Source organism: Acomys russatus, chromosome 3, assembly GCF_903995435.1.
Source record: "Acomys russatus chromosome 3, mAcoRus1.1, whole genome shotgun sequence".
Classification (NCBI taxonomy): domain Eukaryota; kingdom Metazoa; phylum Chordata; class Mammalia; order Rodentia; family Muridae; genus Acomys; species Acomys russatus.
The window spans coordinates 62,247,865-62,275,561 of NC_067139.1; the positions used below are offsets into that span (position 1 = coordinate 62,247,865).

The window sequence follows — 27,697 nt, forward strand, 5'->3', positions numbered from 1 at the left end:
TTTCTTCTAGTCTTGGCTTCCCTTTGGGATTTTGAGGTTTTCTGTCTGAGACTCAAAGTCATTCACTGGGATTACAGAATTAGAAATTTCTGGCTAAATGGGAATGTTTAGTTCATAGTTCTCTATAACAGTTTTTAAAAGGAGAAAAGGCAAAAGAAAGAGACAAAGTGAAAAGAATGTCGCAGAGAGGAAAAGGAAAAGGGGGGGGGATGGGTTGAGCCCTAGTTCATTTCTGGAAAATTTTAATTGATACATATAATTATACAAATATGGGTACACTGTGATTCTGATGAATGTAGGTCCGGAGTAATGACCAACTGGGCGTAACCAGAACACCAAGTGCCTCAGACCTGGGACTGTTTTCTGTCTGTGACTGTAGGGACCCTCAGAGTTGGCTCAAGACACCCCTAAGACCAAGTTCTCAGCACAAAAGAAATTTATTTTCCCCAAAGACATAACGAGTGGGGAATAAGAGACAAAGACAGAAGATAGAGGATGAGGGAAAAGAGGAAAGGAACAAGGGAGAGAGGGAAGAAGTATTTGTTCCCCAGAGACCAAGGACTGTCTCTGGATAGAGAGGGAACATATGTGGCACATGGGTAAATGGCAGTTTATAAAGGTAAATGGGGAAACCTCGTGTTAGAATGAGGTGTTTGATTTTAATTGGGCATCTTATTAGGGGAAGCCAATGGGGACTTTTGATTGTTGGACTTCTATGCTTTGATAACTGGACCTTGGTAGTCAGCCTCAGGAGGAGGAAGCAGCCAAATAAGAGAATAGCCCTTGGTGGCTAGCTTTAGGAATGCCATCTAACAGTTTCTAGCAAGGCAGAGGGAGGAAGGGGGAAGGGCAAGGCCTGCCAGAGCTATGTTTACCATGCTGAGACTGGCTGGAGTCCCTTCAGTGACCAGAGACTGCAGGTGCCCTCACAGATTCCTTGTGAGGAATCACAGCTCCCAGGTCAGGTGTCCTCAGGGACTTGCATGGCTCCCTCCAGGTGTCCAGACGTATCTGGAAAAGCCAGGAGTCTGCCTCCATCCCCAGCTTGCTGAGCAGCTGGTGAGTAGCTTTGCTCAGCATCAGGAGGCTGAGGTTGCCTGTGGGTTCCCTACCCAGCCCCACCTGCTTTCCAGGCGTTGGCTACAGAAAAAGCTCTGCAGCTATAAACAGATTAGGGAAAGCCGCAGTGCCAGTGCAGGCCTTCCAGCTGCCTCCCACAGGACTTTGGAGATTAGTGGGGGGGTGTCTTTGTTAGGGGGGAGGCAGGTTAAAATATCAGCTTTGGTTTAATGGATCCTTCTAGAAGAAAAGAGAGCAGTTTTCCTGGCAGGGGTGCCTCCTCCAGATTTTCTGTGTGTCTTTCCTGCTCTGAAATTTAGGCTCTTGTTCCAGTTGGGGGATTCTCGCTCTGCCGGCAAGTGTTGGCTGAAGAGATCATGCAGGCAATGCAGCCAGCTCAGCGGTGGCAGGCAGTGACTAAAGGCGTACTCATATGTCTCCGGATAAAATGGTTTTCAGTCTGGTTTTCCAGACAGAGAGGAAGAACAGGCACTGAAATAGTGATCTTTCTCTTTTACTTGCTACATATCACCTGCCCTTCATTCATTTCTTCAACTTTTCATCTGCTAGGCAATAAATAGATCTATTTATTTGCTTATTCATGAAGAAGCCACTGACCTGTCTGTTCAGGTATAGTGAACACTTACTTCTTCTTCTCCAGTCTGCCTTCCCTGTGCCTCAGAGGTGCAGATAATGAAAACAGTGTGTTCACGCACTACCGAGTAGCTGCAGTGATGGACATTCCCAGGCATTGTAGCACTCTGTCCCATGTGTCTCTTCACAGGCATGAGTGTGGCCTCTGTGACACTTGCCAGTGCCCTGCAGGTCAGGGGTGAAGCTCTGTCTGAAGAGGAAATCTGGTCCCTTTTGTCACTGGCTGCAGAGCGGCTCCTGGAAGACCTACGTAATGGTAAGAGAGTATTTGGGGTAACTGAGTCACAGGAAATTGAAAGTAAAGCATCCTAAACAAGCTTTCTTAGCTTCTTGACCTGTGATCAATCATCAGCTTTTAGAACAAGAGGGAAAATGGTACCCACTAGGCAGCAGCAGCAAGAGGTGGCCTGTCTCTAAGGCCTGCGCCATGCAACCAAGTTGAAACGCTATGCTTCTGTCTTGGGCTTGCACGGTGTTTACAGTGAGACTAAGGCAGCAATGTAGGTCTCTCTTAATGCCTGGGACATCCCCATACTCCATCTGTCAGACTCTGTACTGGTCGGTCCCATCAGAAGGTACAACCAACATTACATTCTAAAGGAAGGAGGTTAATATGAACAAACACTAAACTGTACTGTGGAGATAATGAAGGCGTAGGGAAATTCTACAAGGATCCCTAGAGTTTAAGGGCAGGTCCCCCAGTGAGGGACACACTCCCTCCTCGGCTTGGGTTTTGTCCTGATGGAGGAGCTGGGCTTGTAGTTCATGATGAGGAAGGCCCCTGGATTATCTGGCCTGAGGTAATCTTCAGTTATGATTCAGATGGGGCAGAGGCGATTGTGAGGTGATGGCTCACAGGGGACCTAGAAGTTAGGGGGGACCCTTTAGGATGTGGGCATGCTCAGGTGAACAGGCTTGACAGGATGTGGACAGGAAGACTGGCGCCGGAGGCATCTATATAGGTAGGTCCAGGAGAAAATGGTCACAGAGTGAGGCCAGGCCTTACGGTATCCGAGGGCTTTCATATCCTGTGGCTGAGTCCTGGATAGAGACACCCCTGCCTGGTTAGTTCAGATTCATACGACTGGCTCCTAGAGATGGAAGGAGGTGCCCTGCTTCCTGTGAGGTCTCTGCAGAGCCTCTTCTGAGGGGAATGCTCATAGTGCTGACAGAGGTGCTTAAAGAAGCCAGCATGGAAAGGCGACTTGGAGCTGTGAGGTGTTTAGTTGGCAGATGAAGTGCACACAGAGAGCCCATACTTAGGTAGTGACTGGGAAGCCTCCCCATCCCCAGCTTAGCAGCTACAGAACATCGGGCAGGGCATGTGAGAGCACATAGGCTCCGCTGGGTGCTGGGTCTCAGAGTCACTCAATGGAGGGAGGTTGTGCACCTGTGCCTTAGCTTCTCTTCCTCCTGTCTCCTGCCCCAGGGGTCGTGGGGGTGGGGGGACAGTGGCATGGGGGTTCTGATGATCTCCTGTAGAGCTGTGCCATGCAGCTGCCTCAGGGCCCGATCCAGCTGCAACAAGCTCATGTCTGCAGCAATTTCCAGCTGGTCTTGACCTTTTTTGACTTTTACTTTAAAATGTTTAGATGTAGGAGCTAAATTCTTGTCCACAGTTACGGCTACCTTCTGTAGTACAGATTTCTATGTGCCAGGTAGAGTTTATTCTGCTCTGTGTCTGTATAGGCCTTCGTCAGAATCAGCCCTAGAAGCAAGTGCTGTCAGGCACACTGGCAGGCCCTGTTCCTGTAACCCATCCCATCCCATCCTTGTCTCATTTTCAGATTCCTCCGACTACGTGGTCTGCCCCTGGTCACTCCTACTTTCTGCAACTGGAAGTCTTTCTTTCCAAGACCACGTTTCTCACATAGAGGCTGCACCCTTCAAAGCTCCTGAACTGCTACGGGGACCTAGTGAGGATGAGCAGCCTGATACATCACGGGTAGGATGTGTGTGTGGCATCCCACCTCCAGTGCCCTGGCAAAAGCCTGTCCTGGGGGAGGTGCCCCAAACTCCTTGCTCAGCATGCATTCTGAAGGAGAAAGCATTTTCTTGCCAGCAACTTAATGGCTCTTAGATAAGGCAGTTCAACTTCATTGAGCCCAAGTTTCTCAGTCAGTTAAGTGAGACAAATAGAACTTTGTGGATCCAACCTTATCAGCATTAAAAACAGGGTTGGAAGCTGAGGAGATGGCAAATGCAGGGTGACTGGTTAAGGATTAGTTAACTACAGGGACAAGCTCTAACCAGTGGTGGTTAAGAGGGAGGCACTGAGAAGGCAAATCCTCTCTCCTCTTTCCCCTCATGGATGGATTCAAAATGTGTACTCTCTGCACACTGCCTTCTGAGATCTGGGGAGTCATGCTTGCTGTCCATCCTTGGGCCGCGTGGCAGCGTGGTGACTTTGTGTGCCACTTCTGTCCTTGCTTTCTTTCCCTCTTTCTCCTCATTCTCATTGTCCTGGGCTTGTAGCTTCTAAATGAAGTGCTAACATCCCATCCTTGGCCCAGGCTCTGTTTTTCAGAGGGCCTGAACTGAGGTGGAGATGCTGGGGACTTCCCTGGGTCCTCTGGCACTTGCTGGGGAGGCTTCATATTGCATATGGCCGTTTGGCTTCCTCAGAGTGCCTTGAGGAAAATATGACCACACTTCCACCCTAGGGTTCAGAGTTAGAGAAAGCCCAGCTCCTCTTGTTGCTTCCTCCATGCAGAAGTGTCAGGCCCTGGGGAAGCCTAAGGCCAGAAGAGGCTGAGGCCAGACCTGGGCAGGAATGCAGCTAAGAGGCTGGATAGGAAAAGACTGGACAGTGACTCTGAGTCAGAGAGAGCCATTGTGGGGTGGGACTGAGTTCCACACCAGCTTGAAAGTGTTTGTGTTGGCTGCTTACCCTCTCTCTACTCTGGCTGGCCTCTGGAGTGCCTGCTGGAGGTGCTGGAGGCAGGATCCTCTGTCCACTTAGGGAGAAGTAGGCAGGATCTCCTGGCCTCTGGGTCTATTACACGCAAACAGTTCTGATGAGCATGGCTCTCCTCCATTCACCACATCAATTCTCTTTTTATTCTACTTACCATAAGGCCTTGAGGGAGATTCTGGGAAGTCTGGAGCCTAGAGGTTTCAGCAGGGACTGTGCTTAGGACCCTGCCCAAGCCCTGCTTGCATTCTGAGTCTGCCATCTTACTCTAACCAGTGCAGTCAGCATCATACCCAGGTCTAGACTAGGCACAGGTGGCAGATATGGCCAAGTCTCATAGCTGGGAGTCCTTTGAGCTGCTCACAGAGCCAGGAGTTGTCTCAATCCCCTTCTCTGTAGTGTTCTTCCATATCACTCTGGAGGCTGTGTTTAGGGTTTGGATAAAGGCTACTACTGGGTTCAGCTTTGCCCCCAGGACATTTTTTGATAGAGCCTTGGAATCCTTGGACAGTCCTGGGTGTGAGTGCTGCCTCTAGCTGTGCTCAAGATGCTATGGCACTTCTGGTCAGGGTCACTGCTGTGAAGACACAGCTTGGGAACTCTTCCATACTGGGTCTGGGTCTCAGGGGTGCAATTTCAGATACAGACATTAGTTTACTGGCACAGAGGCATTTGGTTCACTCTTCATTCCTATGATGTGGGACCTGAAACCACTTGCATTAGACTCTACCTCACAGCTTCTATTCCAGAGTTCCAACTGTCTTTTCCTGACATTCTTACATTAGAAGACCTCCCCCAGCACCCACCACAGGGCATCCTTTCATCTGGGGGTCACAGCTATGGGGCTCAGGGTGTCAGATCCAGAACTTGCATTCAATCCCATGTTTGGGTCTTATTCAGGAAAACCCCGTAGCTTTGCTTTGCTTTAGTTTCCTCTTATCTAAAAATGAGGTCAGTTAAACACCTGCCTCAGAGCGTTGTTGTGAAGACCAAATACATTTAAATAAGCAAAGGCTTAGAACAGGGCTTGGCCTGACAATGACCACTTGCATGTACTTTTGCATTTCATCCTTAGGAGGGTTTGGGCAGAACACTCACTTCCAAAACAAGGCGCTTCAGAGAAGTCAGACCATGCTCTTCCTGGTACACTGTGTCCTTTTCTGACAGGATACAGGCCTTTGTAGTAAGATGACCCATATCATGTAGTGTGCAGCTGGCTTTGGCTATAAGAAACAGAAAACCTAAAATACAATAGCCAGATCCACAGTTAGTTGGTTAGTCTTTAGTTATTTAAGGAGGAATTTAGGTATGGGTTGCAGCTCAGTGGTATCAACAAGGATTCAGGATGCATATTTCTATTCTATTCTGCTCCTTGTGTTTATTTCCACATGCTTGCAAGATGGCTTCTGTGGCCAAGGTGGCTGCTGTGGCTCCACCTTATCATGTAGTTTAGTAGGTAGAAACAACAGGGCAAGTGTGGGACGAGTCACATGCTTTCTTTTTTCTTTCCTTTTTTTTTCAGTAAAGCCAAAGTTTCTTTTTGTTTTGTTTATTTTCTTCCAGAAGCACCCTAACAGATGTTCTCTCTTATTTTTCACCAAACTGGGAGCCATAGTTACTGCTAGCAAACAAATTTCTAGCCTGCAGCGTGGGCGGCAGCAAAGGTTAAGGAGGTGCAGATGGTGATGGGCTAGCCAGATTCCCAGCCCTTGCTTGTGAAGCTGGACTGTGCTTGGCTGCTGTACTGGGCAGTCTCCTGCCTGACTTCTAACCATGTGTTTTTCTCTTGGGCAGACGCATGTGTATTCCTTAGGGACAACTCTCTATTGGTCAGCGGGATTTTGTGTTCCACCAAACCAGGTCTGTAAACAAGAATGGCTTATGTCTTACGAGGTCACCCGTCTGGATTAGCTTAGTACCTCTCCCCTGGGCTGGGCCACAAGCATTGAGTGTGGTTGTCACTGCCCTTCTGTCCAAAGCCTTACACAGGCATTGCTAGCCAATTGCATAACCTGTTCCCGAGTCCATAAACAACTTCAGCATCTTCTCTGACACTCCAGACTTAAGCTGGGACTGGGAGTCAATGTAAGATTCACATGTCTGCTCTGCCCAGAGGAAGTAGCAAGCTAGAGGATTTCGTATATAAGAAAGGCAGTTATTTATATATTCTCTCAAGCACTTTTAGAACCAGCCCTTCCTGAAGTGAACTGCTGCCCAGAGAAGAGAAAAGGGTTCTGCGCTCAGTAATTGAGGCACAATGCACCTTGCAGCGTCTCCTCTGGAAGAGGTTTCAGACTACACTACCTTGTTACTGACTATGGCAAGCCTCAAAACATAGAAGCTTTATGGGGTAAAGCATCTTGCACAATTCATTTGATGAGCACATGCACCATGCACATGCATACATCCATGTTTGTGTGTGTGTGTGTGCCTGTGCTTGTGTGTCCGTGCTTGTGTGTCCATGCTATGTGTGGGTGTGAACATGCATTTTCATTTGACATCATAAGAATCCTTTAAAAACTAAGGCTATAAAAGCACCATTGAATCTGGCCATAGGGCCCTCCCTCCCCTCTCACCAACCCGCCCTGTCTCTTTCTCCCTTCCTTTCTTATTCACCTTCTCCCCTCTCTTAAGCAGAAAACTATTTACAACTTATCCTGCCTGAGGCAAGACTGCCCCCCCCCCACTTGCTACCTGCTGCCCACATGATTGTATTTCAGCATCTCATCAGGGAACATGGACTCCAGAATTTGACTTCTACTCCTGTCTGCTGGTTCTCTGGCAGCCCCAGGGCTTGTCTTATGGATGTATGATTTGCAATTCCATGCTTGGCTTAATGCTCTATTAAGCTCCATCTTGGACCCAGTACTTTGGGGCTGCACATTGCCACTCTGTCATAGGCCCTACTGTAGCCCTTTCCAATTAGACAGACAGACAAACAGACAGACAGACACATGCACGCGTACACACACACACACACACACACACACACACACACACACACACACACACCCCAGCTCACATCTACCTGCCTATTTGCACCAGCTCACCTGTATCCCTCTGCCTTTGTACATATGCCACCTGAGAAGACTTTCTACTTTGTCCCTAACCCTTGCTATTGTTTGAGGTCTGCCCAGGTCAGGTTTTTGCCTGCATACTTGTGGGGTTCTGTGTTTTCTGAGGTTAAGCTCTTGTGATCTTTAGCTGTTCTTGCTCTTTCTAACATTTGTGTGGAACTGGGATCTGTAAGGCATTGAGGATGAAGAGCAACTGTGCTGGGCACAGTGGCCTCTAGTGAGTTGTGTAAACACTTGACATGGTGGCTTGCTTGCTGTGAAGACAAGTACCATACAAGGCTCCCTGAGTACTTGTACAAGACCCCCTGCCCCCCAGCTTGTGTGTGTGTGTGTGTGTGTGTGTGTGTTTGCATAGGTATATGTGTGGCTGACTACTGGTGTGGCCAAGCAGTTGGCTCAGGTTAAGGCTCTCCATCAGCCTGCCAAGCTTGCATTTGATCAGGAGAGCTAAGATTAGAGAACAGTACTGTACAATGTAGAAACCATTGCGTGGCCTGACTGACAATCAGATGTTGGCTCCAGAAAAAGCAAATGTGACCAGGTTGTGATGACTGTGTTTTCTGGCGTCCCTGAGGCCTGTGGGCCTCGGTGGCCCGCAGCAGCCACTCCTTCTGGCATGCTTCTCACCAGTGTGTGCTCCACAGCCCTTGAAGCTTCAAGAACCTGTGCACTCCCTCCTGCTGGCCATGTGTGAAGACCAGCCTCAGAGACGGCGGCCACTGCAGGCAGTTCTGGAGGCCTGCCGGATTCATCAGGAAGAAGTGGCTGTGTACCCAGCCCCTGCCAGTCTCCATGTCAGTCGGCTGGTGGGTTTGGTGCTGGGCACCATCTCCGAGGTCAGTTATAGAACCCATCTTTCCTACTGGGTAGCCATGGCTATGCATGGCCAAATTTTAGTTAAAAAGATATTAAATAAAAACTTCAAGGGCAAGCTGGGCACAGTGGCACTTGCTGGTAATCCTAGCACTCTGCGAGGCAAAGGCAGGTGTGGATCTCTGTGAGTTCGAGGCCATCCTGGTCTAAAAAGTGAGTCCAGGAGAGCCAAGGCTATGGAAAGAAACCCTGTCTCAACAAAACAAAACAAAAAATCAAGGTCACAGTGATAGACCACGTATCTAGCAAATGCCCATAAAGAGTTAGTTAGCTAGACCGATAGCTTGCATGTGTTGCTAAAAAAAATGCAGCCTTCTGATCTGTTGCTAATTTGCTATTCCCTCAATCCTCCTTCAGGTGGAGAGGAGAGTTGTGGAGGAAAGTACACATGAGTGGCAGAGCAGAAGTTGCTTTCTCAGGAGCAGGCTTCAGCGGGCTGGCAGCGAAAGCCCTGGAGCTCGGGCCTCTGAGGGTCTGCAGCCTCAGAGAGGTGAGTGAAGGCCCTGAGCATTCCTGGTTGGACAGAGGCCACTCAAGGTGATGTTTCTGTTGCCCCCTGCCCTGAGTGTGGACATGCCTGGTATAGACACTAAGAGCTCCCTCACAAATGCCACACTCCCAGCAAACATTCTGGGCCTGGGCCTAGGGTTGCTGTGCCTAAAAGTTTGAACTGTTGAATAGAGTTCATTATATTAAATGTTAGCTCTTTCAATTTAAGCCTAATTGTTAAAATTGATGAGAGCAAGTTAGAAAAGCAAGAAAAAGGTTTTATTTTCTGTATGAGTGTTTTGTCGGCATGCGTGTCTGTGCACCATGTGCGTGCCTGACACCTGTGGAGGCTAGTAGACGGCACCAGATTCTCTTTAACTGCAGCTACAGATGCTTATGAACCACCATGTGGGTGCTGGGAGTGGAACCTGGGGCTTCCAGAAAAGCAGTCGGTGCCCTTAGCCACTGAGCCATCTTTACAGGCCGCAAACAGAAAAAGGCTTTAGAAATGACCGTCAAAGTGGAATGACAAAAAGCTCATAGAGGACTTTTTTTTGTTGTTACTACTTTAGGTATATTGAGTGTCTTCTACAATAAACTTCAAATACGCCTTTGCCTGGTTTCCAACTATCTGAACTTGAGTCATGTTTTTTAGTTGCTTCTCTTGTGGCTGTTGAGGTGATAACAGACAGAAGCACCTGGAAGGAGGCAGGGTTTGGTTTTGTTCACAGTTTGAGGATACGGGCCATGCTGTAGGAAGTCATGCTGCGTGAGCTTGAGGCGGCTGGTCACATTGCACCTGCAGACAGGAAGCAGAGAGAGAGATGAACTATGGTCCTCAGCTTGCTATGTGTTGTTCATTTAGTTGGGAACCTGGCCCATGGGATGGCGAGACTCACAGTTAGGGTGGATCTTCCCGTCTCAGTTAAACCAAGCTAAGAAGTCTCAAGACAAACCCAGAGCTTCGGCACAGATCTTGTCAGGCCGGTCAGCTTTAACCATCACACCCTACTCATTGCCTTGTTTATTGTGAAATGGAATCTCATACCCTGACCTCAAACTCTCGATCCCCCGTCTCCACCTCTGAGAACTGAGATTACAGCAGTGCACCGCTAGACCTAATTTTACATATTTTTATTTAAAGTTATTGTTCGTTGTTCCTAGTTAAGGAACTGCTTTGCTTTTTGTCACTAGGCTTACACTCCCCTCCCTACTCTGTGACTGTGACTTCCATTTGGAGTCTGAGAATACAGACTCAGAGATATTTCACCAAGGACACAGAGCTGATCAGTTGTGGTGGGATCCACACTCTGGGCTGCTTATCCTCTATAGCCAAGCTCTTTGTTTGCTCCACCCCTACTCATTGTGGTCTTTTGTTAGTTTCAGAGAGGAGCACAGAAACACAGAGCTCCTTGGAGCAATGCTGGAGCACCACAGCACACAGTCGCAGCAGCTTCCTTAACAGGTCAGTCTCCTGCTACCCTGAGCTTGGTGGATTGTCAAGAATCCCATATCTTCTGGGAATCCCATTCAGGCCCAGAGATGGAACAACAGGAGTCTGGGTGTTTTGGTGGTGATCCCTAGGCACATCCTGCCCACTACATAGCAAATGACCACTGAGCACAATGGCTATAGGCCACAGTAGCTTAGAGCTTGCTACTGGGCTTTGGTGATTTCCGTAGAGGTTCAGCCCAATCTCCTGGCCTCTCTGGGGCCAGCTGCAGACTAGAGAGGCTGGCTTCACTCCTAGAGACTGGGTTTGTTACCCCCAAATTCCCATGAGTACATGACATACTGTACACACCGTGATGGCTTCGGCCTCTCTACATCACGGGAGTTTGCCAGCTCTATTGTGTCACAGGACCCCTGCGGCACATACAGTTGGCCTGCTATGGATCAAAGTATCAGTAGGTGGTGCATGACTGTGTATTGTTGGGATGTCTAAAGTTTCAAAAACAAAGTCAGAGTCTTGATAGATGGATCTTGGGGTCATGGTGAGCACAGAGGCAGAATCCTGGGGTAAGGGAGGAGATGTGGTTGTATACCTCAAGTCTTTCCTCACCCTGTGGCTGTGTAGCCTTAACTTCTGAGGGTCCCAGCTTCACCAACAGAAGAGGCTATGTAACCTCTCACGACGTGGGAGGTAACACGAGGTGGCGGACTGCATCTGTCACAGGACTGATGCATCATCAAGTGCCTCCCCTTTCCTCACTCCTGGCCAGTGCTTTCGCAGGAGCAGGTTCCTGTGACTGCGAGGAGGATCTGCAGTGTGGCTCTGGGCCTATGGTCCTGACAGAAGCAGAAAGCTCACATCCAGCAACATCTTCTCCAGGGAATTTCCTGCAAAGAAAGGGAAAGGTGAGCAAAGGGGTCTGGAGCTGGAGGATGCTGTCAAGAATGCTCCCAGTTGAGACCTGTAATACGGAAGATTACAGGCAGGGGATTCGGGGCCAGGTGATGCTGGGCTGGGGTTCATAGACCTGTACCAGTAGAAATCTGAACCTGGCCTCTTGAAGCTAGGTGTCACTCAGTCCTCCCCGACTCTGACTGGCTGTGTAGTAGATACTGTGTAGGAAGTGATGTTGGTTTCAGGCCTGCCCCTCCTGAAGTTTGAGGCTGTGTGTGTGTGTGTGTGTGTGTGTGTGTGTGTGTGTGTGGCAACAGCACAGTGTGGCATGTAAGAGAGCCATCAAGGTAGAGTGCACTTGTAAGAGGCCCCTTGGGCAGGAACATTCTTGGGATTGCAAGGTGGATAGTAAAATATAAGTCTTCTTTCTTGTTGGCAAACGGAGGTGGATGTGCTAGCATTGGAAAAATATAGGGGTGTTGAGGCCAAAGAGCAGCCATACCAACTTGCCCAGCCTCGAAGGCCAAGCTAATAGGAAATAGAGATATGGGGTGATGCCCGCAGTCTGTTTATACTTCCTGTGGATTTTTCATTGGCAGGTAGAGCTCTGCTGAGAGGGTGGGGACAGGGGGCATTTAGCTTGCTGATCAGTGTCAGGGGTTGTACTCAATTGCTCACCACCTTCTTTTTTTTGAGGCAAGGTCTCTCCCTGAACCTGGAACACATCAAATCCAATTAGACTTCCTGAGCAGTGAGCCCCAGGAACTTCCTGCTCCCACCTCCCCAGCGCTGGCATTATAAGTGCATGCCACTGTGCTAGGTCACCATTTATTACGTGGCACGTACTGAACAACTCCTCAGCTCTTCATTTTCTTTAAGGGTTTTTTTTTTTTTTTTTTTTTTTTTTGAGACAGGGTCTTACTGTGGAGCTCAGCAAACTTCTGATGCTCTCCCTCATCATCCTGAGTATTGAGATTACAGGTGTGTGGCGCTACACCCAGCTCATTTTAGGCTTTCCATACACATGAAGATTCCATACTGCGGTGTGAATGTTAACCTCTAATGATGCATCCAGCGAGGGTCAGCATGCTGTCGATATCCTAATGCCTCAGGGTTAGGCCTCTGCTGAGATAGACAGCCAAGGGTCTCTGCCCATATCCTATCTGGAACCTGTTTCTGGGTGGGGGAGGGGAGCTCCCTGGGAGGCAGAAGGAGATGAGCTCCAAGCCCGGAATCTCCTCCACCTCTTCTCCCCCCTTTGGCGATTCTGGATCCTCTTCTCAGTTCTCCAGACCGGAGTTCATCCTGTTGGCTCGAGAGGCCCCAGTGACCCTACATTTGCCTGGATCCATTGTGGTAAGTACTGGTTAGATTGGGAGGGATGGGAAGGAATCCTCAAGCCAAACCAACTCAAGGCTGACTGTACTTTAAATAGAGTCCTCTGAGGATGTCTTGGTAACGCCCCTGGGCGAGGCCCTTCTCCCATGAGTCCTCCCCTCCCCCCATGTCACTCTTCCTCTGTTCCATCTCTGCTCATGCTGTCTCCTCAAAGCTGTAGAAACTGTTTTCCTCTCCCTCTACTTCATCTTCTTCTATCACTCTCATCCATCCAGACCCTTGCCAGGGCGTAGCCCTCCAACTCCTGTGCTTATTCTCCTCCTTGTGGCTTTTGTCCTTCTCCCGCCTACTCCCAGTCCAGCCTTCATCTCCCCGTTCAGCTGTGGAGTGTCTCTGTAGGCTGGTACTCTGCCAGGCCCCACTGTATGCTGTGGCAAAAAAAAAAAAAAAAAAAGCCCTTTCAATGTGAAGCCGACAGTCTGGCGGGAGGAGGAAAAGAGAGACAAAGGCATGACAGAAAATCACGCCAGGTAGTGATTTGTGCTTTAAGCAAATTTGAGAAGACATACGAGGATGGAGCAGAGTAGAAAATGATAGGTGAGAATGAGGGAAAAAATACTCTTTTATCCAGGGAAATGGCTCTAAGGAGACAAGAAGAGAAAGAGACGGGCATGAGGAAAAGGGTCTGACAGACGGAGAACACCATATGGGTGTGCTACCCGCTTAGCCCAGCACATACCCGCATAGCTCATGCCCAGCCTGGTGCCTGAGGTACTCAGCTAGTGTTGAGCATATAGGATGAGGGTCTTTCCCACCTTGGCCTCCTGGAGCCGAGGTGCCTGTCTGGCCAACCCTGTCTGGCAGTGCTGCCTTCTGGTTCTTGGAGCTTCTGGAGGCAGGGCTCTAGGAAGGCTGGGATGGTGTCTTTTTTCCCCCAGGTTCTTTATGGCACCTCATGCCTGTCTTCTCTGTAGCTCAGGGAAGTGCACACGAGGAAACCCTCTGCTGGCTCAATTAGGGGTGCATGACTCATGGGTGAGTCTGAAGAAAACCCTGGAAGGAGATGGATCAGTCTTACTGCCCACCTCCCACATCGCTGACCACAGAGTCTTCAGAGCTCAGAGCTCGGTCTGCGTTCTGCCTTTTACCAACTATGCAACCCTGGAAAAGTCTCCCATTGTCTTTAAGCACCAGCTTATCATCTGCTGATAGGGAGAGAAAATATACTCATCTTATGGGAAGTTAGGCAATTCCATGAGCTATTGCATGGAGCGTGCTTAGCCTGACAACTCACCCAGGTTAAAGACTTTACGTCTCAGTTGTGAGCATTGACATTCTTATTGTTTTTAGACCAAAAAAGAGAAATCCTTCTTGGCTCTCAGAGACCTCTGTGTGGTCTTGTTGAACGGTCAGTGTCTGGAGGTGAAGTGTGACATGGAATCCACAGCAGGATCTGTCTTCAGTGCTGTCATGTCCTTTGTCAACCTTGGGGAGACCACCTACTTTGGCTTGGCTTATGTGAAAGGTAGGTGTTTCCCGGGAACACTATTGACCCGAGTTTCTGGGAACCCATGTACATGAGTGCCTGAACTCTGTTCCTCCTCAAAAGCTACTTGATCCTGGGACATCTTACTTGGTGTACCTCGACACAAGTCAGCACAGGGAGTGCTTTGGGTACCTGCATGAAAAGCATCAAATGAGCACAGATTGTTATGAAATAACTGGGGTAGGATGTGGGTTAGTGGCTGGCTAGGTCTGATCAGTTATAGTGTTCTGAAGTTAGACACACAAATATTAAAAACATTTCTAAATTATCTGGGTGCTGCTGGCGTATTGTACCTTGGCCCCAAAGAACCTAACTTAATCTTTCCTAAGAGAATGGTTTTGATATTTCTTTCTGCCTTTCCGTTCATGAAGGATCTTTTTGTGAGTTCTTAGTGTGACACAGTGGGGCTGGTGGCAGTACCCTTGTCTCTCCAGAGTTCTCACCAGCCCCGACCATGAGGACCACACTTTCAAACAGAAAGAAGAGCCAATTCTGTGCCATTGTGTAGGTAATGACTGATGAAGTTTAACCTTTTAACAAACAAATTAAAACATTTTTAGTAAGCATTGTATTCTATCTGTGTGTGTGTGTTTATTTTTAAATGTAACCACTGTATATCCCGATTGTAGCCCTCCTACCTCATCTCCTCCCAGTCCCACCCTCCCTCCCTCATACCCTCTCCCTCCCTCCCTTCCCTAGTCCTCAGAAAGGGGGAGCCCTCCTCACCTACCATCTGACCCCAGCCTATCAAGTCTCATCAGGACTGACTGCATCCTCTTCCTCTATGGGTTGCCATGGCTACCCCCCCAGGGGGAAGTGATCAATGAGCAGGCAGCAGGGTCCGTGTCAGAGGCAGCCCTTACTCCTCATATTATCGGGCTCACATAGAGAGTGCGCTACCTATCGACCACATCTGAGCAGGGGTTCTAGGCCCTCTCCATGCATGGCCCTTGGTTGGTACATCAGTCTCGATAGGTCTCCTTGGGCCCAGATTTGTTGTCTCTGCTGTTCTCCTTGTGGAGCTCTTTGTGGAGGTCCTCCACCCCTCAGCTCTTCCCTAAGTCACCCTGTGCTCTGCCACAAGGTTTGGCTGTGAGTCTCAGCTTCAATTCTCCACTGGGTGGAGTCTTTCAGAGGACCTCTAGGGTAGGCTCCCGTCCTGTTCCCTCTCTTCAAGCCCTTCCAGTGCCTATTCTAGCTGCTCTTCTGAATGAGAATTGAGCATCTTTCCTAGGGTCCTCCTTGATACTTAGCTTGTAGTGTGGTTATCCTGTACTAGATGGCTAATATCTGCTTATAAGTGAGTATATACCATGTGTGTCCTTCTCGCTCTGGGTTACCTAACTCAGGATGATCTTTTCTAGTTCCACTCATTTGCCTGCAACAAATTTCAAGATTTCTTTGCTTTTAATAGCTGAATAGTATTCCATTATGTAAATGTACCCCAAATTCTTTATCCAGTCTTCAGTCGAGGGACATCTAGGTTGTTTCCTGATTCTGGCTATTATGAATAAAGCTTCTATGAACATAGTTGAGCAAATGTTCTTGTTGTATGTTGGAACATCTTTCAGGTACACAAGCAGGAGTGGTATAGCTTGAGGTGAGGTGACACATACTTTTAATCCCAGCACTTAAAGAGGCAAAGGCAGGCAGATCACTGTAAGTTCAAGGCCAGCCTGGTCTACGAAGCATTGTATCCTTTTCAAGTGCCTGCTGTGTACCAGGAGCTATTCAAATCACTTTATCTTTAAAACCATTTTAATTAAAATTGAGTTATGTCACTTATCCCATCCCATTCCTCCCTCCAACCCCACCCATGCCTCACCTCTCAAATGAACAGCTTCTTACTTAATTATTATTGTTAGGCATGAAAGCACCCCTTCCCCCACAACCTATTGAGTCTGTTTACTCTTTAGCAATGTATAATCTCAGTAGAAGCCAGGGCTTGGGAGATGGGCCCATTGGTAATGTGCCTGCCTTGTAAGCGGTACTTGAGTTTGATTACCAGGACTCATGTACAAAAGAATCTCAGTGTCATGGTATGTCATCATAATCCCAGTTCTGGGAAGGCAGAGACAGGTGTATCCCTGGGGCTTGCTTCTGCCAATCAAACCTACTTGGGGGAGTTCCAGGCCACCTAGAGTCTCTGTCTTGGTAAAAAAAAATACTGGATGATGTCTGAGTAATGGCACTCAAGATTTTCCTCTGACCTTTTTTTAGGCACATGCAGAAATGCACTCCCACATATACACAAACATGCACATATATGCTCAATACACTAAATGAAGAAAAAAGTAAGATCTAGGTGAATGCAACATCTGTCTTCCATCATGGAGGTGCTAATATGCTTTTTATGGAGATGATTCCTGAGTTTCTGGTGCTGCTTAGGGAGGGGTCTCCTGAGGTAATTACGGATCTGGGTAGAGACCATTTTGGGAGGGTTTGCCAACCAGACTATTCACAAACCATTTACCATTGGAGAAAATTCAACTTAAAGGAAAGTGAGTGTCAGTTGGGGAGTCAAACTCAGCAGCAAAGGTTGAATGCTGGACTTTTAGTAACAGGTGTTAGAAGTAACTGGACATCTCCCTGCCTCTTCACGTGTACTCCCCAGGCAGCAAAGGCTGGCAGCTAACTTAAAAGCCCCACCTTCTAACTGCAGTGGGAGTCTCACCCCAGACAAACAGCTGTCCTACACACTGAGGTTGGATGGTGGAGTACAGGAGCAGATAGCCTGGCATAGATGGGGTGTCAGGCAAGGGCTGCCCTGCAGGAATCCTGGGGGCCTCTGTTGCCCAGTTTGGTTGAGAGCAGCTTTTCAAGGAGAAGGGTGGAGACAGTATTCAGTAGTTTGGACTGATCTAACCTTCCATGCAGGTGGGCTGGAGGATCAACTCCGCAGGAACTGAAGACCTGAGCTTGCAAATGAGGCTGTTCTTATCTATGCCTTGGTCATACAGCAAGTCATGTAGTAGCTTAAACAGTAGGTTCCACCCCTGCCCTTCAAAGTTGGGATCTTGAAATTCTAAGATGAAAGCGTAGGCTGATTTTGTTCTTTGTAGGGACCTGCCTTCTGATTCACAGTGGAAATCCCTCTCCCAAGTCCTTACGTGGCAGAGAGAAAGAATGATAAAGGGAGGGAAGGAGAGACATATATACACACAGCAAGAGAGGGGAGCAGGGGAGGGAGATGGAAGCTCAGTCATGAGTACCATTCCTCTGGATGCTGGGGCTCACTGGATGAGTCGGAGGAGTATGTGATCACTTAGTAGGTAGGTAATGTGTCTGTGCCTGGAAGGTGCAGGATGGTCCAGTTGATGCAGAAGGATGTGTGGCATGTGGCAGGGATGCCACCCTCCATTCCCTTGTCACAAGATGACAGCTGGGAACCAGATGCTAAGTGACAGCTCTTCATCATAAGTACAGTTGTCACTCAGCATGCACAGGAAATGGATTATAGGATTCCAGCAGATATCCAAATCTGCAGACGTTCTTAAATAAAAGGAAGTGGTGTGTGCATGCTTCCTGTGCACTCTTCCATGTCTCTAGAGTACCCAGAACGTCCAGTTCAATGTGAACACTGTCCAAATGGGTATTATTATCTATATCTATATCTATCTATCTATATCTATCTATCTATCTATCTATCTATCTATCTATCTATCTATCTGGGACAGTGGCAAAAGGGCCTGTACATATGTAGTACATGTAAAATAATTATTTCAATATCTGGTGGGTTGAACCTGCAGACTCAAAGGCTGTGCATATGGAAGGCTGGCTGTAATTGTATGTTTTTTTCCCAATTTATTTATTTAAAAATATATTTTATTAATTTATTCATATTACATCTAAATTGTTATTCCATCCCTTGTATCCTCCCATCCCTCCCTCCCTGCCATTTTCCCCTTACTACCCTCCCCTATGACTGTGACTGAAGGGGACCTCTTCTCCCTGTATATGCTTATAAGGTATCAAGTCTCTTCTTGGTATCCTGCTATCCTTCCTCAGAGTACCACCAGGCCTCCCCATCCAGGGGACGTGGTCAAATATGGGGCACCAGAGTTCCTGTGAAAGTCAGTTCCCACTCTCCACTCAATTGTGGAGAGTGTCCTGTCCATTGGCTAGATCTGGGTAGGGGATCGAAGTTTACTGCACATATTGTCCTTGGCTGGTGCCATAGTTTGAGCAGGATCCCTGGGCCCAGATCTGCCAATCATAATGTTCTTCTTGTAGGCTTCTAGGACCCTCTGGATCTTTCTATTTCTCCATTCTCCCATGCTTCTCTCACCTAGAGTCCCAATAGGATGTCCTCCCCTCTGTCCCACTTTCCTGTTAAGTGAAGACTTTCATGGGACATGCCCCTTGGAATAGTGTCCAGATATAAGTGAGTATATATTTTTTATCGTTTTCTTTTGCTTCCTTCTCTGAGCTCCTATGGCCCCTGCAAGAGTCCCCTGTTACCAGATACTTAAAGGACCTTCTGTCTTCTCTTGCAGCAATGCAGTTTACACCCCACCTCTCTGAGCAGAGCTGAAGGGATGGATCTTGGGGGATGAGGGACTTCCTGTAGATTCTTCTTCCAAACTCTATTTCCATTCCAGGTGAAGAGTTCTTTTTCCTGGACACAGACACCAGATTGTGCAAAGTCGCTCCAGAAGGCTGGAAAGAGCAGCACCCAAAAGGTTCCATGGACACCTTAACTCTCTTTCTGCGGATAAAGTTCTTTGTCAGTCACTATGGGCTGCTCCGGTGAGTGCCACAGTCTATTTCTGGCATCCTTAAAGGGGTTGTGCCTGTGCAGGCTGGCATTGCAGGCAATGGATAGGCAGGAGGAGCGGCAGATTGCATAGAAAGGTCAATTTCCATCCATGGGATTCTGATGTAATAGAATCAAGAGGACAACATGTCTTTCAGAGGCAGGCCCTATCAAAATGAGAAATTGCTCCATGTATTTCAAACACAGTCCACTCGACACTAAAGCTCTCTTTTCCCTAAGTCCCTGCCATGCACAGCTCCGCAGCTCAGGGGTGAGGGATCCAGGAGCACGCATTGGCTTTGATGTCAGTTCCCCGTCTTTGTTGTATGGTGCTTACTAGAGACACCACCTAACTGAATATCAGTTTTATGGCTTGAACTGCATCCTCAAGGGTATCTGCTATAGAGAAGCCCTCACCAGGAGGAGATGAACCCACACTAGTCTCTCTTCTCTGGTTTCTGATGGGTTTTGTATCCATTTCCCCAGACCTCTATAGTGTAGTGCTTTCTAGGTTCCCAGCATCCAAGCTGTCTTTATTTCTGTGTTTCTTTGCCAGGCACAGCCTGACAAGGCATCAATTTTACCTGCAGCTTCGGAAAGACATTTTAGAAGACAGACTATATTGCAACGATGAGACACTGCTGCAACTGGGGGTCCTTGCCCTGCAGGCTGAGTTTGGCAGTTATCCTAAGGAGGTAGAGTGGTACCTGGGGCCTCTGGGAGCGACCACTGGAAAGATGACCATGGGATGCTGAGACTGTTAGGAATATAGAGGCTTTGCTTTTGAGAAGTGTTGTTTAGCATCTACTGCTGAGACTGGGACCAACTATCTCCATCCACCAACCTACACACCCATTCACTTAATCAAGCCAGCATTCACTGAATAGGTTTAGATGCTCAAAGTCCAAGATTGGGCTACCCCATTTTTTGGCCTCTGATGAGGGTGCTGGGTATCAGAACCTTATAGTGGGAGCACATGTTGGGGGAAACTCACAATGCCAAATACAAAGTCACAGGGAGAGAGTCTGAGGTTCCATGGTCCCTTCTGAAGAGAAGCCTCCAACGATCTAATGACCCTCACTAGTTCTTCTATGAACACTCCATCATTTCTCAATAGTACTACACTGGAGATCAAAACTATCCACATTGGATTCTTGGGGAATTTCTCAGACCAAAGCAGTGGCTTACTGAGATTTTTTATCACCACCATCACCAGTATTAATAGCCAACCTTTGTAAAGAGATCACTCTGCCTGCCATTGACCTAAACATCTAACCCACATAAACACTGCAAGTTGATGTCAAATATTCTAGATGGACAATCTGTAGCTTATGTGGCTACTAATGGTTAAAGTCTAAATTTGAGTCTGAACATGTGCCAGTCAGTGGGAGTTTTACTGGGAAGCATGTCCTCTCAAACAGTGGCTCTTCTTGGCTTTAGCATCACTTTGCCATAGCATCAGAATCATATATAAGTGAAGATTTGAGCAGGTGGGGAAGAGGGGAGGCTGAAACGGGGAGAGGGGGGAAGGGAAAACTGTATTAAGAATATATTGTATGAAAAGATATCTTCAATAAAAATGTCAGTGAACTTTATTTTTTAGAGCAGTTTTAGTTTTACAGTAAGATTACCTTGGAGATGCAGAGATTTCCTGCCCACACTGTATAGTCTTCCTCCCCTCAAACCCAATATAACCAACCTACTATATTTGTTACAACCAACCAATGTGTTTTGACACATTGTCATCACCTAGAACCCATACTTGTGCTTGATTCTCTGTGCCTGGGTGTTTCAAACAGCATTAGGGCAGCACTCTTGGTTTCCATCAGCATAACAAAATACCTGTGGCTGTCAGCTTATAAGGAGAAAAGATCTACTTGGCTCATAGCTTCAGAGGCTTTAATCATGGTCAATGGCTCTGTCACTTTGGGATGTGGTGACACAGTAAATCGTGATAGAAGGCTGCTCACCTCAAGGCAAGCAGGAAGGAGAGGAGAGGAGTCTGATGTCTCACTATCTCAAGGGAGTGCCTTTACTGACGCAAATTCTCTTACAGAGCTACCTCTTAAAGGAGTGGTTCCCAGTCTTCCTAATGCCATGGCCCTTTGATATAGTCTCTGATATGTGACCCCTGTGAAAAGGTTACTCAGTCTCCCAATGGGGTCATGACCCACAGTTTGAGAACCACTGTCTTAAAAGTTCCACTTCCTTCTAATAGTACCAAGGGCTTTGCAACCCCCTGGCCTTCAGGGGACGTTTACCATTCTAACTACAGTAGGGAGGCTTCAAAAGGGACAGCCCTTCTCTGTTGTAGGTGGGCAAGAGGAAGAGGCTTTAGATATTTCATGAGGTGATGGGGCTGGCTGGGGGGCACCTGTCACACTTGGGAGGACTTGGTATGTCCTGCTTAGGGGCTTATATTTTGTAAGTGCTTCTGGTGGTGGGGGAAAAGCAGAAAGCTGCTGTTGTGAAGGACAGGCACCCCTGCAGAATTTTAAGCAGGGAAGTAACATGATTGCATTTGCATTTTAAAGAGGGAGACAAAGGCAATTTAGTATAAAAATAAATCTCCTTAATCACACCATCACAGCAGAGCAGCATTCCACTGGCAGAGACTCTTCCAGCCTGATCACATGTGGGGATTTTATACAGCCATAGTCATTGCTCCTCTCCATCTGCACTCTTTCCTGACACGATGAGTAGCCTTCCTGAGGATGCTGTGGACCTGGAGTGCTTGCATACTATGATCCCATGGGGCTGGGACATCCATCACATATCCAGGACCCTCTGTTGGGCATTCTCCTGATAGTGCCATATAAGAGCTAATTATGATGCTCATCACACTATTTGTACCCAGCTCTTCTCTTCTACAAATGCCACAAGTTCTTGTGTTCCACGATGACTTCTTCCCTTAGGTATGTTCTTTGGGAGAAAGGCAGGGACAAAGATCCTATATGCCTTTCCCCTTCCCTAAATGTTTTAATAAACTTTCTTTTTCAGGATGCATGTTAGACAAATTTCTGTCACTGTGACAGAATATCAGAGATAACCCACTAAAGGAGGGAAGCTGACAGGTTGTCATCACTGGAGTTACACAGGGGTTCACTCCCGGTGTCACATGCTGTATGGGTTTTCACAAATATATAATGGCATGTATCACAGCATAGTCTCATTGCTGTAAAATTCATTAAGTGCTCCCCTTGTTAGCTCTCTGCCTGTCTGTCCCCTGGTGACCAGTCATCTCTTTACCATATTTGTAGCAGGAGAGCTCATATTTGGAGATAGCATGCAACCTTTCCTATAGGCCTATGTCCTTTAGTAACACGCATTTAAGCAACCTTCATGTCTTTTCCTGCTAGCACACTTCTTTTTTAGTGCTGAAAAGCACGCCATTGCCGAGATGTACCATTTTCCCTCACTTACTCCCCAGACAGCTTTTGCTTCCAAAGTTAGGCAATTATGGATAAAGCTGCGATTAAGAACCATATGCAATTATTTATATATATATGTTCTGTGCTGCATCTAACTCAGGGCCTCCTGCAGGTACTTTCCCACTGAGCTACAGTCTTGGCTCCATGGTAGCTTTCTCTGTGGACATAGGTCTTCAGGTCTTTGGGGTTGATTGCCAGGCCCTCAGTTAGAGTCTGTTTAATTCTATGAGCCACTGACCAACTGTCTTCCAAAGTGGTTGTACCATTTTCCACCCCTACCCACAACAAATGTGGATTCCTGTTGCTTCTGTTCCCAACACCACTTTGTGTTGTCAGTGTTTTGAATTTTGGCCAATCCAACATGATTTTTTTTTTTTAATTCAGTAGATCATTGAGAAGTTTCTTTTCTTTTTCTTTTTTTAATTTTAATTTTTTATTTTGTGCCTTCGATCTGAACCTTGATTCAGCCAGCCTTGTCATGTGGAGAACTCCAGGATTCTCAGTCTATGACCACGTGTCGATAGACCTGTGCCACAGTGTGAATGTGGGGTGTGGAGGACATAGTGGTGTGCTCTTCTGAATCCCATCAGATTGACACACCCACCTTCTGAATAGAGGCCAGATCCACCCAACACCAGCTTCCTTCCTCATGACAACTACTATCAAAGCTGGGGGCACAATGGTTCACCTAGGGGTAGGCTGGCAGAGGTGCCTTGAGATTGCATAGATTGAATCAGAAGTAAAGAAACAGGGCAAGTTCCCCACTACCCAGGGCTGTCTTCTTCATTTTTTTCCCCCAGTGGATCCCTACAGGTTATACCATTGTGAACTTCACCATACTTCTATTTGTCTCCATGTCTGTGTTGAGGGAACCCAGTCCTGGGCACTAAGTGACACCAGTCTTTTGGCCTCTCCTGAGGGGCTGTAGTATCAGCTTCTTGAGTAGCAGACCTGCTAAAGGTTGAGGTCTGCGGTGGGGGAGGGATCTGGTCTCCCCAGACATGGTCCTATATGGAGATGATGTCATAGCTGAGACTTCCTTGCTGTTTGGCCTCATTTCTAATACAGAACCCAGCACTAAGTCCCAGAGGCAGCTCAAAGGAATATCCTTGTCCCAGGCTATTGGAAATGTGGTTTCACATTTTTCTTCTATTTAGAAGTGGCCAGAAGGCTTCCTAGCTAAGCTTTCTTTTGCATTGTCTTCCTAGCAGGTGGAGGGTAAAGCGTACTTCCGAATTCAAGATTACATCCCGGCAAGGCTTATAGAGCGCATGACAGCAATCCGGGCCCAAGTAGAAGTCTCAGAGATGCACCGGCTCAGTTCTGCGCCATGGGGAGAGGATGCTGAGCTAGAGTTCTTAGAGGTGAGGCCTCTGGGGTCTTGAGAAAGGTCAAGGGTCCAGGAAATGTAGTCAGCCATTCTCTCTGCAGCCATTTCTAGCAACCAGAAGGGATCAAATTTGCAAGGAGTGGGCTCAACCCACAAAAAGAAGACTCTTTCATCATGCCAAGCAACACGGGAAGGCTTCTGGTAATAGGTGGTCTTAGGGATGAGCCCCTCAGAGGAATAGGATCTGCTGGACTAGGCCAGGGGTCACAGGGGCTTGCTTTGACCTTAGAGACGTGTCTGTGACACTCTCCTGTGGGCAGGGAGACCTCTTAGATGATGCAGAGGATGCACAGGAGAGAGAGAGAGAGAACTGGGTAACAAGCTGGGTGGAGCTATCGGGAGATTCCTTGTGTGCAGCCTTCTGGGCAGCTGTCAGCACAGCTGTATAGGATGCAGCTCCCTTTTGTTGTCTCTTCTCTCCTCACCTTAAAGCAGCAGACTTTGGTCTCACAGGTTGGAGAGCACCCATGATGCCAATGCCAACGATGATGGATGCCTCACTTGCTCCATTGCCTCCCCCACACTGTCAGCCAGGTGCCATAGGGAATGGAGACAAGGAGCATGTGTTTCTTGTCACTGGTGGGTCCCAGGTCTCAGGATGACAACTGTGTATCTAGCAGTGGGCACACTGTGATATGCTGAGAGAGAATAGGACCAATGCCAGTGATTGGCAGGAAGAAGAGAACATAGCCTCTCTTCTCTGCAGGCTCATGAGCAGGGTGTGTGTGAAGGAAAGCGGAGCATCTTTTAGAAGAGGTTCATGTGGCTGGATCTCCAGACTTGGGAAGCAGTCCTTCTAAGGGACTCATGGGCATGGGCATATACACATTTCTCTGTATTTAATTAAGCCTCCAAACTTGGGTCAAATTATTCTGTCCATATATTTGTCTGCTTGTTTGCTTTTGCTTTTAAGAAGATAACAGAAGAATTTATGCTTAAGAGAAGAACTGGAAAAATAAGGTTTGGCCTTTTCTTTTTGGACAATCACTTAGGAAAATGATCCCAACCCCTAACATGGGGACAGCCAGTGAGTATGTCATTGTCTACGTCTCACCAGACACACACACAGATACACACACACAGACACACACAGATACACACACACAGACACACACACACACACAGACACACAGACACACAGACACACAGACACAGACACACATACACACACACATACACACACACACTGTGGTCCAGTCTCACACATATTCCCTGTCAAGAACATTCATTCTTTTGAGGAGGAATGTGTGGTGACCTCAAAGATGATGAGTGGCCATAGAACTAGAGAACTGAGTTGAGACCCAGGTCTTCACCCTTGCAGGTCAGTACTGTGGGGTAAACGCTGCCTGCAGCCTGTCCTGAGCCCAGCTCCCTGTCCTGGACTCCATCACATTCCTCCCTCCACTGGTAGAACTATGAAAAGAAACTATGAAAATAGCTACCATCTTAACAAGCCAAAGGCTGAAGACGTTTTCTTCCGATCTTTCACAAAAAGCATCAGGCAGATTTTGATCATTTGCATGCAATATTCATTCATGTGGAGACATTCTCTGCCTCCCGTCCTTCCTGTTGGTGGCCTAACACAATGACTAATGTGTAGGCTGCCTTCATTGATACACAGAGAGTTGAAGAGGATGAGCTTTGCACCCACGGGAAGCATCTGTATCACAGTGTGAGTTTGTCAAAGTCTTTCCCCAAATATGGAGAAAGCATCTCCCAGCCATGCTACCTCAGAGAATGAGCACACTTACATCTTGATATATTCACACTTCTACATTCCCTTATATATGTATATATACATATACGTTTAAAATGAGCATATATTCCTTAAGTATTTCTATCCATATAATCCTACATTGCAAAAAAATTAAAAACTTACTCTGAATCAATACATACTCCCCCCCCCCAGCATTGTATTCTTTGCCATATAAATAGTCCCACTATGCAATGCTGAAGTATTTTTCTATATGCACCATTGACTATATTTCTGTTCGTTTATTATGGGTAGAATCTCATGAGTGGAGTCACACAGGTGGCTGACACAGGTGGCAGTGCTCAGTTCAATCACCGATGCCACATATTGTCAAGGCATCTTGTATCCCACTTACCTCTGGACATTTCTTGTTCCTCTAACCAGGATGTCAGTACCAGCTGTGCCCCAGATCTATGAAGCCTAACACAGAGCCATTATACCACAAATAATCACTAGATATTTAATTATAGCTCCTCTAGGCTCTTCTTTTTGATAAAAGGAGGAAGTCATTCCCAGGTGGCTGCCTGCTGGCTTGGCTCACAGATGCTGGTGTCTGCCAACTCATTTCCTCCCACTGGCAGCAGACTTGGCAGCAGTCCAGTGTGGGCACCACTGAACGCCAGCCTTAGTCTGGAAAATTCACAGCTGTGTGAGTGTGTGAATCCCTGAACAACCTGTTCAAGGTTAGCGCACTGTGTTCCAGGCATCCTCCAGGCTGGGGCTGTTCCTGCTCAGCTAGGGACTGGGATGTGTTGTGCGGAAAAAATTCCCGTAGCCTGTTGAAATTGCATTGGTTAAATCCTGTGTCTTTCCTACTTAGCTGTCTAATGGACGCGTTCCCCAGGTATTTCATGTGTTGTGTCCTTTCCAGCCTGGGAAGTGGGTTGTTCCCTTGACCTATCCCTGCAAGTCTGCACCAGATTAGGAACAAAATTATCAGAAGGATTTGCTTGGTTACTCAGCATGCTTTCCTGGAATACATTCACAGAAATGGAATTCCAGGGCCAAAGCATATGAATGGCTGTGAATTAGGAAAGAACAATCCACTTGTGACCCACAGTTTTCAGAACAGCAAGGGACAGTTAGGACTGCTGGGTTCCCATCTCACTTCGCTGTCTGCTGCTGGGAGACCAGGCTGGAATGGATGAGGAAAGGCACCGTGGAAGACAGGAGACAGATATGCTATTTTACTGTTAGCAGATGGAAGATGCCCTAGAAAACATTATGCATATTTATCTACATTCCCAGTCTCTAGGGATGCTTCGATTTTTAGTTGTTGAGAGTGAATTTTTGGAATCAAACAGACTCTTCTATTCAGATTCCCACTCCGGCCTCCGAGGAATTTAGGCGTATTACTTGGATCAGCTGAATGATTTGTCTTTCAGATTTTCCTCCCTAAGTTGACTAAACCAAAAGTTGGAGCATCATATCCACTAGCAGGAAATTGTTCTGATATATGTAGTAAAAAGAAATTGAAACTATTATTTCAGATCGAACCACATAAATATGGTCACATACTCCCCAATGTATTGCCGAAAACTGTTATCCTAGCCTTGTACCTTGTTTTATATTTGGTCCAACAGGGCTTGATATTTTAGGCATTTACACCAAGAGGGACAGAAAACACAAGTTGGCAGCACATGAGTTACCTAAGCATAGTGGAAACAAAGTGGAGGCCGAGTGTCCTTAGCCACTGCTGTGAATCAGGGTGAACGTAGACTCAGGCTGAACTATGAACTCCAAAACAGAAAACAAAGTCTGGGCAGAACAGTCACTGACAATGTCCAAATAACCCATAACTGTCTAATGAAGAACACCTATGCCATCAAAGCCCATATATCCCTCATCTGAGCAGGGACCTAATGACACTTGGTTGCATGGCCAAACAAGACTTGTCCACTGTCAAGCAATGACATGGATCATCAAGCCTCATCTGGTTGTATGTTTTATGAAAGCAATTACAGATGTAAAAAAGGTACAGGATAGACTCTCTGTACTGTCAGCAGCTGTTTTCTTTGTGTGTGGGGAGCGTTACATTGGTTTTGAATCAGGGTCTCTCACTGGGGTCTG

The 27,697-nt window shown here is 47.3% G+C and overlaps 1 protein-coding gene across 1 annotated transcript in view; it reads left to right on the top strand.

The window, feature by feature from the left end:
* The window catches only part of Frmpd2 (FERM and PDZ domain containing 2), a 122,349-nt gene that overhangs the window by 23,306 nt on the left and 71,346 nt on the right, over positions 1-27,697 (top strand). The window contains exons 2-12 of the mRNA XM_051143332.1: positions 1,844-1,969; positions 3,501-3,658; positions 6,422-6,487; positions 8,349-8,540; positions 8,935-9,067; positions 11,144-11,424; positions 12,698-12,769; positions 14,102-14,276; positions 18,899-19,046; positions 19,610-19,748; positions 23,693-23,848. Coding sequence (XP_050999289.1) covers positions 1,844-1,969; positions 3,501-3,658; positions 6,422-6,487; positions 8,349-8,540; positions 8,935-9,067; positions 11,144-11,424; positions 12,698-12,769; positions 14,102-14,276; positions 18,899-19,046; positions 19,610-19,748; positions 23,693-23,848 — 1,646 coding nt within the window. The remainder of the gene's footprint in view (positions 1-1,843; positions 1,970-3,500; positions 3,659-6,421; positions 6,488-8,348; positions 8,541-8,934; positions 9,068-11,143; positions 11,425-12,697; positions 12,770-14,101; positions 14,277-18,898; positions 19,047-19,609; positions 19,749-23,692; positions 23,849-27,697) is intronic.